Raw genomic sequence first — 11411 nt, 5'->3', positions numbered from 1 at the left:
AAGCTCATCGTCATCATGTTTGCTTCAGCGGCGGCGCCAGTGGTTGTGGAGCCAAAAATTAAAGTCGTCGTGGTTGACGGCGGGGGTGGTGATTACGGCGGCCACGGCGAGGGTTTGACAAGAATAATTGCACAAGACCAAGATCAGATTCTTCTAATTTGATATGAAATAATATTATAAATAAATTCTATTTGTATACTTTTCAACAACAAGGCTATCTTTGATTGGTTATTGTCATTTGCATATAGTATAACTAGGACCAAAAAAAAAAAAAAAAAAAAAAAAAAAAAAAAAAATCATNCGGACCGGATCGTACCGGCCCGGCCCGCTTGTCTAAATCATCCGAGTCCATAACTACCAGTGGTGCGCAGCGCGAGGGTATTTTCGTAATTTCACTCCCCAAATGGCTTGTCGCTCTCACCTCATACGATCCCGTAAACCGGACCGGAGCCGCCCTGAACCGGGCCGGAACCGGTCCAACGTTCCCATCAGCGTTATTCTCTTTAACCTGCGCACTACCGCAGTGAGCGACGAACGAGAGATATTCCCCCCCTTTTTATTATTCCCGGGAATAAGAAGGAGAATAAGACGAGGAATAAAAATTATACGAAGGTGGGGAGGAGAGAAGAGTATACGAATCACCGCGTGTTCGATTTCGATTAATCTCCACAATCATGACGCAAATCTCGGGATAAATCCCTCTCTGTTCCCCCTCGGATTCCCCGCACGGGTATGGATTTAAGTTCTTGTTTGCGTACTTGCTCCCAAACCCTAACCCTAGATCGAACTTTATGTGTAACCGATGCATGTATGAATGGAATTTTTGATTTTGGGTCCCTGTTGGGTCGCATGCTGCTCTAAATCCTTGTTATTTTGAGGAATTGTTGAAATTATTTAGATAGGGATAAACGAGCAGTTCGAGGGGATCGAACCTCCCAATTGGGAGAAAGATACTTATCTAGGAATGTATCAAATTTTCTTTTTTTTTATAGAGGAGGGTGTAAAATTGATATTTTGATCCTTGGTTGGTTTGAATTGATCCTAATTTGTTGATTGTTTTGTTATTCTTTGTAAATATTTCTCTTCATGTGTGTGGAATAGTTAGGGTAAGGTGTAATCTATTTTAGAACTGATTTTGAAACCCTTTTCCTCTTTTCTTTCCTTTGTATGTTTTCGAATTGGATTCGTATGGTGCGCGTGCTACACTCTTTTTCCACTACGGATGAAGCCGAGCATCCGGATACTTTAGGTAATATTGCCATCTTAAAAGAAGTTGCTTAAAGATAAAAATATATGGCAGAAACAAAATACAATTGAAATGCTACACTCGGAACGAATTCACTTTTAGGGAAATGGTATTGATGAGATTTTAACTTGTATTTGTTTGTAAGGATATCCAATTCGGATCCAGTGCAACTGTTGGACCAGTAATTATAGACCGGGACTTATTTGTGTGTAAAGATCGTTTCTTTCCTTAATTAGTTTAATCACAATAGTTTTGTTTGTTATGTCAGTTTACATTCTGTACATTAGTACTTGGCGGATACATTAACAATGTAAGTTTGTTAAGTTCAGTAGACATAGGTAGAGCATGTTAAAGCTACAAGCAAGCATTTTGGAAGTGTTAAACTAAGCCCACAAGCCTTGTAAACATGGTACACTACTTGTGGTCTTGTCACATCAAAACTTCAAATCAGTTAACTTGGCCAATCTCCTCTTTTAAAACTAAAGGTTATCATTGATCTCCCCACCCCTCCCTCTTTTGCGGCATCTTTATGTGTAGTGTCCTTCTTGACCGCTAATCATGTGTGCTGTGCAAATCTTGTCATGAATTAGGTTGTTTCTTTTGTGACTGGCAGTGCCATTGCTCACCCATATCTTCATTCTTATCTTAGCCATATCTTATGTATTGTGTGATAGGCTTTGCAACTTCTAGCCATATAGCTGGTTAATCTCTGACTTTGTGTTTCCTGCTGACTTTGCTTTTTTCTTTAAAAAAAAAAAAAAACCTGTTTTTCCTTCTTATATTGTTTTAAATTCTTCAATGAACCCAGCCACTGATGAAGCTACTTAGGATGGGACTGAAAGTGTAGATCCAAATGCTAAATAGGGCCATTCTAGTTCTTACATTTCTTTCCTTTACAGGAAATTGTTGACTTGGGATATGTCCAATAGTGCTATCTAGTGATCGTGCTTAATACTCAACCTTTCTGGACAATGAGCATTTTTGTTTGCTTTATTAAAGCAGCATTAACATAGAGTGTAATGGTGATTACTAGCTCTAATTACAATCTCCTATAGTTGACTTGGGATATGTCCATTTTGAGGTCCTCATAATTATGAGTTTTCTAGATGATGCTTTCCACCTATTAAGTGATTTACTATATTCGGAGCAAAATGATGCGCTGACCTCTTATGCTATGCAATTGTAGACTTCTTTTCATACTCTCCATCAACTATGCAACATGCCCCTTGAGTATACAAATGAAGTATGCTAACAAGATCTGTATCTTAACAGGCCCTTCAAGTTTAAATCTTTCAAATTTTGACTAGCAATAACTGAAAGAATATACATTTATCTCTATGAAGGTTTCTAGTTGTATTTATGAATTATTCTGCATTAAAAAGAAAAGGAAGCACGTTTACATTATGTAGTATCCTGTTGTGATGTGACATGTGCCAAAGCATGCTGACATATAAGAGTAGCTCTTATATTGTATGTTGATTATATTAAGTCTGATGCATCCTGTGCCACAGACCTTGCTCTTTCAGTGGCTTACTAGAAATTAGATGGTCTCAGAATCTTTCTTTCCTGGATCTTAATTTGTAATTCATAAAAAGGCAGATCAGCTGGATCTTTCAGTCTAATGAGGTGGGAAAGGCATGAAGTGTTATGTATTCTAAATTCCAGTTTTGTGAAGTATTATTATGTAAGTAAACGAAAGAAAGACTGTAGAATACCTATTATACTGTTTAAAATCTTGGAAAGTAGCAAACATGTAATGGAGTATGTAAAATCAGTTGTTGAAAACTATAGTATCTACATAGAGGTAATTGAAAATGTTTAGGTATAACATATAAGAGATAGACTCTTTTCCCATTTTGAAGATATAATCAAAGCATAACATGGGTTCCTCTTATAGATGCTCAAAATGAGTCTCAAGATATCTGCTAATCACATGCTTTCTCACTGTATATATTTTTGTCAATTTCTAGAACCCCAATAATGAACATCAAGGTGCTAATATTTGAGTTTTGTCTACGGCGTTCAATTAAACAAGGTTCATATGGGATTTTCTTTTAAATGTCGGTTGTCGGTGTCTCTTCTTGCTTTGGAGTCTTTGGACGAAAATTTGATTAACTTATTCTGAATGGTAATGTATGAACAAAGTACATTACATGGCTTATAGTAAAACCATATTAGAGTTAGCTGCCTTTTACTATCGGACAGCTGTATACGCAATCGTTGCATTTGGGCTGGTGAAGCAATCGTGTGGGTCTAGGCTATATGCAGGCTAGCGGTTCAACACTAATGCATCATTGAAATCCTGAACATATTGATTGTATTTTTTCTATTGGTGGGGTAGAAAATAAGTATTTAATTTCATTTAGCTATGCGATAGGTTTTATTGAATGATCTCATGGTTTTTAACGTTATTGACTATATTGAATGCTCTTAGCAGCTTGTCAACTTCTATTTGTTGTCATTTTTATAGTTATGTTGTGAAAGTAATGGGACTCTACACTTGAGTTGAATAATTTCTACAGAGTTTTAAATGCCTGACATTATTCACTTATTACTTATAGAATCATTGTGAAATTTCTTGCCTTTATAACTTTGTAGGTTTTATATATAGTGATGTTTGATTAACCCAAAGCGGCATATGCATCTCCATACGGCATATTTGCTGCATCTCCATATGCTGTATATAGTGATGTTTGATGAACCAAAAGCTGCATTTGTAACTACCTTATTGTCAGTCTAGGTTGTATAAGAGGAAAGGGAAAGGAGAGGTGGACATTTCTGGGTATTAAAATGTCCAGGTATTAGTATGGACGCAGCTTTATGTGGCTGGTCATTTTCCGTCGTTCTTTAGGGCTTTTCGTATCCTCTCTGGCTCCTCCTCCATATGCTCAGTGACTAGGTCTAAAATTATTCAAAATCACAGTATATTATTAATTTTCGAATCGTGACTCGGTCATGTAAAGTTCATATGATTCCTTTCGCCTTCATTCTGCTATTCTTATGTAAATTACGTATTTCTTCTCACTTTTTCCGTGTAAACCAACTGATAAAATTTGAATGCTTGTTGAATCATCAGTTCCAATTCTTTTTCTGGTTCTTTTAATGTCTTAATCTAAACCCACTCCAGTATTGGTTAATTGCATATCATGACTGAAATTTTGTAGCCTTAAAAGCTTTTGCATTATTGGGCTTTAGCTGACATTATGTGAAATATCAGATCATTCTCCAATCATTTAGAAGGCATATGCTCCATCAGCTTTTAATTTCTACCTTCTTATGATACTTAACCAACTCCAGCTTGCGAATGTTGTGACCTTCCCTGCTGCTTACAATCAATAATATGTTTCTATAACATGCAATCAAAATGTCTCATACGATCTGCAGAATTGGTTATCATTTAGCTTAGGTACATGGACTATGATCATCACTGCCTATGTATGGCATGTGATGTTTTCTGTTCAAAAACTCCGTGCTTTTGGTGAAATTCTTTTCCTTATTGGGAGAGATCTGGAAGACTCTTCTTTCATACTGAAATATTTAATTTTATTAGGGCTTGGAGATTATTCATTTGTCATTCAATCTGTGAAACTGTGTACTTCATTTTTAAATTAAGTTAATTTTGCAGAAAAAAAACTGCTTATTTCTTACCTTTTGAAACATTCTGTCATTATTTTTTTTGTTTCTTGAAACTTTAGACGCCTTTCAAATTTTGTGTCTAAAAAATACCTTACATGTTTCAAAAACTAAACCTTTTTTGTCTAACACTGGCCTCATCCTTTCTTGCCCCAACTGATTTGTTAAGATGCAGTAGATCACCAGTATTTCAGCGGAAGCCTGGAATTTTTTTGGAACTCTACTGCCCTTTGGATGAGATGACTGTTGAACTAGGGAACTCTCTAGTTCTAAATTAGTGGTTGAATTCTTATTTGCAGCAAAGGTTCAACCTTTAGGACTCCGGGTATTCGTCATGTAGGCTCTGTAATATATTAGATCTGGGTATAAAGTCAATTGTTTGAGCTTGTGCTGCTTCTTTTCTACTACCGCAATCACCGATTCAACTGATGAAGTTTGCTAATTCAAATTGAACAATGTTTGGTTTAAGTTGGTAAAATTGCGAAACTTAAAAGAGTAAGACAACCAAATATTTCAATGTGTTATGGAACGGACCCGACAAAGATCATAATTAATCTGCTAATGCTTTCTCAACAGTAACACTCATTTGAGTTCCTAAAATTTATAAGCTAGAGTTATTAAGAACTAGTTTGCTTTCTGCAGGCACATATTCAAGCTTACTCTCAAAGGCTTCCAACAGAAATCATGGATCACGCAGGTGGTGATGATAATGTAAGAGATAATGAATGACGGCTACTTCCCGTGTTTCCCATAAAACTAATCAAGATCAGTATCATGTTCTTTGACCGGAAATGATGATGGATGAATGATATGCAGGAAGGAGTGGCTGTCGTAGGATTCGAAGTCCCGACATCACCCGATTCGAGCTACAACAACCCCATTCCTGGGAACGAAGATGAAGCCCGCGAGCCACCTCTTGCCCCTCCTCACTTAAACCAAACCTTACTGAGCTTTCCACCGAGCCAAGATGATTCGAGCAGTCTCCCATTGCCGCAGAATGTGATCCTCAATCACCTGTACATAGAGAAGGAAAGCTCGAGATCGGTCGTAGCTTTGGGTATCACCCATCGTTACCGATCAAAGTTTGTGACCGTCGTGCTCTATAAGCCGGTTCAAAGAAGGGGAACATGACGACGATTTGGTTGCTTCATTTTTCCGCTTACTGCTTTCCATCGCAATATTCAGAGGAATTGATTGTACTCTTCGGCTGTGGACAAACCAACAGGTCGAAACCCTGCTGGGATTGTTCACCATTTTAAATGATTGATTGTCTTGCCATTTAGCTCTATGGGCTTCATATTGCAATGCAGGAGTAGGCATGGCTGCATTTTTAGCCCAGCCTTTTTTTTTTTTCATTCATGGTATTTAATGAATGTGAATCATGAAATTCTTGTACTTCGGATACAGATTGAAACTTAAAACCTTCAGGCTCGCTCGACCGACCAGTTGGCCTATTTCAATCCATGAAGAGTTTGGTGGACTGGAGATTCGTCGTCCGGATGCGGTCTCAGGCATATTTGAATTTTATATGTAAGGAGTGTTTTCGGTGAAGTAATGCTCGATACGCTCGTGAAGTCGTTTCTGTTCGTTTGGCAGAATCGCTCTTCTGCATCAGTTAGACGTCGCCACATCCTATCAACGCGACGTCGTAGTCGAGCGATATAAGTTGACGAAGAATCGAACAAGCCCGAAATTGTTAACTGAGGCAATGTTTGGTGTTGTATTTGTTTACCATTTTTCTACAAGTTTGTTGAGATTGAAAACACTTGTGGATTGGGGCCCTTTATTTTTCATTAATGTTGGCTGGATGTCATATTTTATTTTACTGGTGCCAGGGTTTCTCTTCAGTAATTTTTTTTTTTTTTCTGTTTTTCCTGATGGTATGAGAATAATTGTGGTATGTTTATAGAAAAGTAATGTTAGAATAAATTCCTTAAATAGAGTTTAGGTTCAGGTGCAAAAGTGCTCATCTTTGATACACTGTATCCTAGTATATTTAAGTAGTTAAGAAACTCATTGGTGCTAAAATTCTTATCCAGGTTTTAACTGAGTTCCTTAATTGATAAAAGGAAAAAGAAAAAGAGAAAAAAAAAAAAAAACTTTTCTCTAGGTTGATTAATTTTCCTTGAGAATAGATCAAAATTGTCTTTGTGCTTGATGATTTTGACCCAATTAAAGTAGTACATACAATAGATTAAATTAATTTTCTCTGTGCTTGATTATTTTGACCCAATGTCCTTTTTTTTTTTGCTAAATTATAGAAAAGTCCCTTATAACTACTCATTTTTTCACCTTCACTTTTAACTTTCAAAAATCTACATTTCACCCCTCAATATTTCAAATTGTGCATTTAACCCCCCTCCGTCATAATTTACCGAAAATGCCCTCAAAATGATAGAAATATATTTAAAAATTTTTTTAAAGAAGAAGTAAAGACAATTTGATCATTTGCCCTCTCCATTAACGTCGTGCCCTTCTGAAAATATTTCTGAAATTTTAAGCAGGCAAAATATAGGTTTTTAAAAGTTAAGAATGAAAAAGAAAAAAAAAAGAAGCTAAATTTAGCTCTTTTTTTTTTTTTCTTTTTCCTAAGAATGAGGAGTTAAGTTTTCTACAACCAAACACACCACCATTTGCCTCAGGGATAATGAAGGGATAACGAAAGTTATCCTTGTTATTCCAAGAAGGGGATTTTTTTTTGATCGGAATATTTTATCCCAGTCAATTACTGCTATTTCCGATTATTTTGAAATAGTTTGAAATAAACTATTGAGAAGGAAAATGAAGAAATAAACCCAATAATTTTTTGTATAACCCTTCTAGAAAATAAAGAACTATACCTCTACATACTTCATTGCAACCATTTTGAAAATATTAGAGATAATATCTAATATATCCTCTAAAACTTCAAAAATATCTAATAAATTTCTGGTCGATGAAAATACCTTTATTGATTTCCAAAAATCTCTTCAAATATTCTCAAACTTCTATAGTTTCCATTGTTATTGTTATTGTTATGATTATTTTCACTATTATTATATTACTATTATTATTATTATTTCACTTCTTTAAATTGATTCTCATGATCTCCCATCTCTTTTCCACCAACTGGGGTTTCTCCTTAAAAGAGTTCACCACTTTTTTTAAGTTGTTGTTTTTTAGGGACACGTGGCAAGATATAACTGGGGCAGGTGAGGATGATGTGTAAAGCAAGAACTACTGTAAAAGGTCAAACTTTCCTACCACAAAGTTTCATGCCACGTGGCACCACACCTAACTCGGTCAACTATTTTTTTTTTTTATTTGAGAAATTGAACTAGTAGGTCAACTGAGCTTTTTGGTTGGATTCATGCAATTTGTTCTCTATGCGTTGACTTTTGTGAGTTTGACTTTTGACAGACTTGGACAAGCTTAGTTATAGATCACAATAAATTATGGGACCAAAAATTTGAAATTTTCTATAAATATATATGAAACTTATTTGAACTATAAGCTGTTTTGACCGAACTATTCTATTTTAAATTTTTTTTTTTTATTTCAAGTTGTTCGAACCAAATGAGCTTATGATTCCTAACATAAAGGAAATAACTCAAATCAAATTAATTGAAAAATAAAATAATAGAACTAAAACTTTTAAACATTAAGCAGTTGAATCAGAATTGGTCCTAGTTCAAGTTCTATATATATCTTTACAATTAAGTGATAAGATATTAATGATTTACAAATCATTCGAACCACATCCGCTGAAACAAAAAAAAAAAAATTCAAAGAAAAATATTTGCCCATCCTTGGCTAATCTATTGGCTAAATATTTTTTTTTTCTTTTATCTCCTATATTTCACATCATTTCTTTTATAACATGTATCAGTTTATATCAGTAGTATATCTCTAACTTTGCATGGCCAAATAAGATAAGCACAGATACCATTACTATATTTCCAAGTACATATATCTTCAGTTATAATACACTACGTCGAACCAAACGACCTCTAAACATGTTTAAATTTACGCATCTAACGTGCAGAAGCGATATTTGAACGAAAACAAAGTAAGAGAGAAAGCAAAACAAAATAAAACAAAAGAAAAGAAAATCCAACTATATAATTAGGTGGTGTATGAGACAAATTAAGGGCCACCTTATTATTAAAAAGAGTACCTATTGGGTTTGACCTAGCTAGCACAAAAAGCCATTTTGTAGTAAATGAAGTGCACGAGCATCCTCACCTGCTTTTTTGGCCAGCAATGGGACAAAGGAAAAAGAGAAGGACAAATAACATTATCATCCCGTGCACCCGGCGCACCGTACACCGCATTCAAAAACCTTCCCACTTAGAGGCCTTAAATAGTATTATAATTCAGTGGGTGTTCTTTTCTTTTTTTTGGGGGGGTAAAATGTAGAAAATCTGTTTATAAATGTCTCCTTTTGTAGTTTAGTTTGTGCTCACGTCCGTAAAATAACTCCGTATTGTCCACTTAGCATTTAATTTTGTAGTACTTAACCCAACATATTATGTCATTATTTTGTGCGTAAATTGTGCAGTATAAGCCACGTTGTACTCTCAGAAATGATGAAAATATGTATAAAAAAAAAATTCTCCTAGTAAGTAATTTTTTATACACTTCTTTTCTCGCTATTTCTAAGAGTAGAATAGACATATCAGCAGCTATCATGCTGTATTATATAATGTATGTGCGGAATTAATGCAGACGAAATAGAAATGCTGCAAGGTTAGTTGCTACTATTTTAGATTTCTAGAGAGCAGAATAGAGGGTTCTAAAAAATATAAGGATCAAGTGCAAAAGTGAATATTTTTTAAAAAAATTTCTGCAATTTAGCCTATTATTTGTGGCATATAAAAACAATTTCCATATTGAAAATTATAATTTTAATTACCTATTGATTATGGTATAATAATGTGTCTTTTCATATTGTTGATTTTGTTATTACAATTTCAGGTATTAAATATCCAAATTTGGTTTTTTTTGGGCCCATATTTAGGCTTTTTAAAAATCATAGTGGAGCATATTTATCAACTTATATTTTGATTTCGAATTATATCGATCATTTAAATATTAAATTTATTGAATTCAGTACACGAGTTGTACTATATATCCAGAAAATCGTAATCTTAACACCCAAACTCAAGTGCATGATGGTTATCAGGTGAATCATGCCACGTGTACTGACTAAAAAGATAACAAAAGAGATAACGAAATAATTAATAGATATAATACCGTAATCAAACTCAAAACCTCTTGAAACAGAGCGCACCCGATACAATACAATGTTAGTGAAAAGATCGATCTAGTAAGAAGCACTCCATAATTAGTCTTATAAGATACACCTGGTGCACGACAAAATTAAGTCCCACATTTTCTTGCTAGCAATGAGCTGTGTTGCTGATGAACTCACGAGTCCATTTAATAACCCCTCTTACCCCCAATCTCCACACATCTTATATATTTATTATATATATATATAAGACCCCTTTTTTAAAATAATTATTTTGCACCATTATATATGCATACAACCTTATATTGGTAGTATACATATATTATACATCACTTGCTTATCAAAAAGATGACTACGACTCTTCTCACCGTGATGGCGCTTCTGCTTATTGTGTTGCCTCCGAGGGAGTTTGGCGCCGCCGTTGCGCGACCGCTGCGTCCGAATAGCAACCGCGGCGATCAGAATGCGGGTTTCACGACGCGACCGCACGGCACGCATCGGGTTTTTCGGGGTAGGGAGGTTAAGGGATGCTTGCCGAGGGGGTTCCGGGCGCCGCCGTCGGCGCCGAGCCGGTATGTGAACTACCATACTCTTGGTTCAGGGATTTGCTCAACTGTGGGACATCATCATCATAAGCCATGAAAAATACTCAGTTTGAGGAGTGTAAAGGAAGTAATATGGGTTTTATATGTATGCATGGATTCTTTCTCTTTCTCTCTCTCTCTCTTTTCTTCTTTTTTTTTACTTAGTCACAGGATGCGGATGTCTAGGCTAGCAATAGAGAGTTAGGCTTGTCCATCTTCGAGCAAGAAGGCGGGCNTCTATAAGTTTCTGTGTTTTACTTTTCTCTCCGACTTTCAAAATTCTATATTTATCTTAATATTTTTAAAATATTTTCAGAAAATTATGGAATTAATAGAAAGGGCGAAATGATCAAATTGCTCTAACTTATTTCTAAAAAAATAATTTTTAATATTTTTCTATCATTTTTAAGAAAATTTTTTATATAAATTATAAGAAATGAATGGAATAATGATAGAATCATGACGGATCAGAGAGACTAATTGCATGAACTTGAAAGTTTAAGAGGATAACATGTAGATTTTAAAAATCATGGAGGAATAGTAAAAATACGAGTATTTATAGAAAAAAATTCTATATTTTAGTTTTTTTTTCCTCTCTATTTTGTCCGTATATATATCTTTCTTAATGTATATGTCTAGAGATGGATGGTGCATGTTGATGCAAGTTCTCCATCCGTACGTATAAGTGAGAAAAAAAAAATGTGTATATAAATAT

General features: G+C 35.0%; 1 protein-coding gene across 3 annotated transcripts; it reads left to right on the top strand.

Moving 5' to 3' along the window:
- LOC109708146 (SNF1-related protein kinase regulatory subunit beta-3) lies at positions 526–6644 on the top strand. 3 transcript variants are annotated; one of them, XM_020229767.1, is made up of 4 exons: positions 526–730; positions 1229–1249; positions 5522–5590; positions 5696–6234. In XM_020229767.1, the coding sequence occupies exons 3-4, from the start codon at positions 5564–5566 to the stop codon at positions 6008–6010; spliced, it is 342 nt and encodes a 113-aa protein (XP_020085356.1). In that variant the 5' UTR covers positions 526–730; positions 1229–1249; positions 5522–5563; the 3' UTR covers positions 6011–6234. The 3 variants fall into 3 exon arrangements, 2 of the variants coding, with proteins under 2 accessions (XP_020085356.1, XP_020085357.1); XR_002215661.1 differs by lacking the exon at positions 526–730 and adding an exon at positions 6287–6644 and having other exon boundaries at positions 738–1249; positions 5696–6104; XM_020229768.1 differs by lacking the exon at positions 1229–1249.

Source organism: Ananas comosus, linkage group 3 (assembly GCF_001540865.1).
Source record: "Ananas comosus cultivar F153 linkage group 3, ASM154086v1, whole genome shotgun sequence".
Taxonomy (NCBI): Eukaryota; Viridiplantae; Streptophyta; class Magnoliopsida; order Poales; family Bromeliaceae; genus Ananas; species Ananas comosus.
The sequence above is the reverse complement of the archived record's forward strand: the minus strand, read 5'-3'. Positions and strand labels throughout refer to the sequence as shown.

Coding starts and splice junctions, on each gene's coding strand:
- LOC109708146 (XM_020229768.1), top strand. CDS start 5,564: ATGGATCACGCAGGTGGTGATGATAAT. Junction 5,591..5,695: donor ACGCAGGTGGTGATGATAAT/GTAAGAGATAAT, acceptor AATGATATGCAG/GAAGGAGTGGCTGTCGTAGG.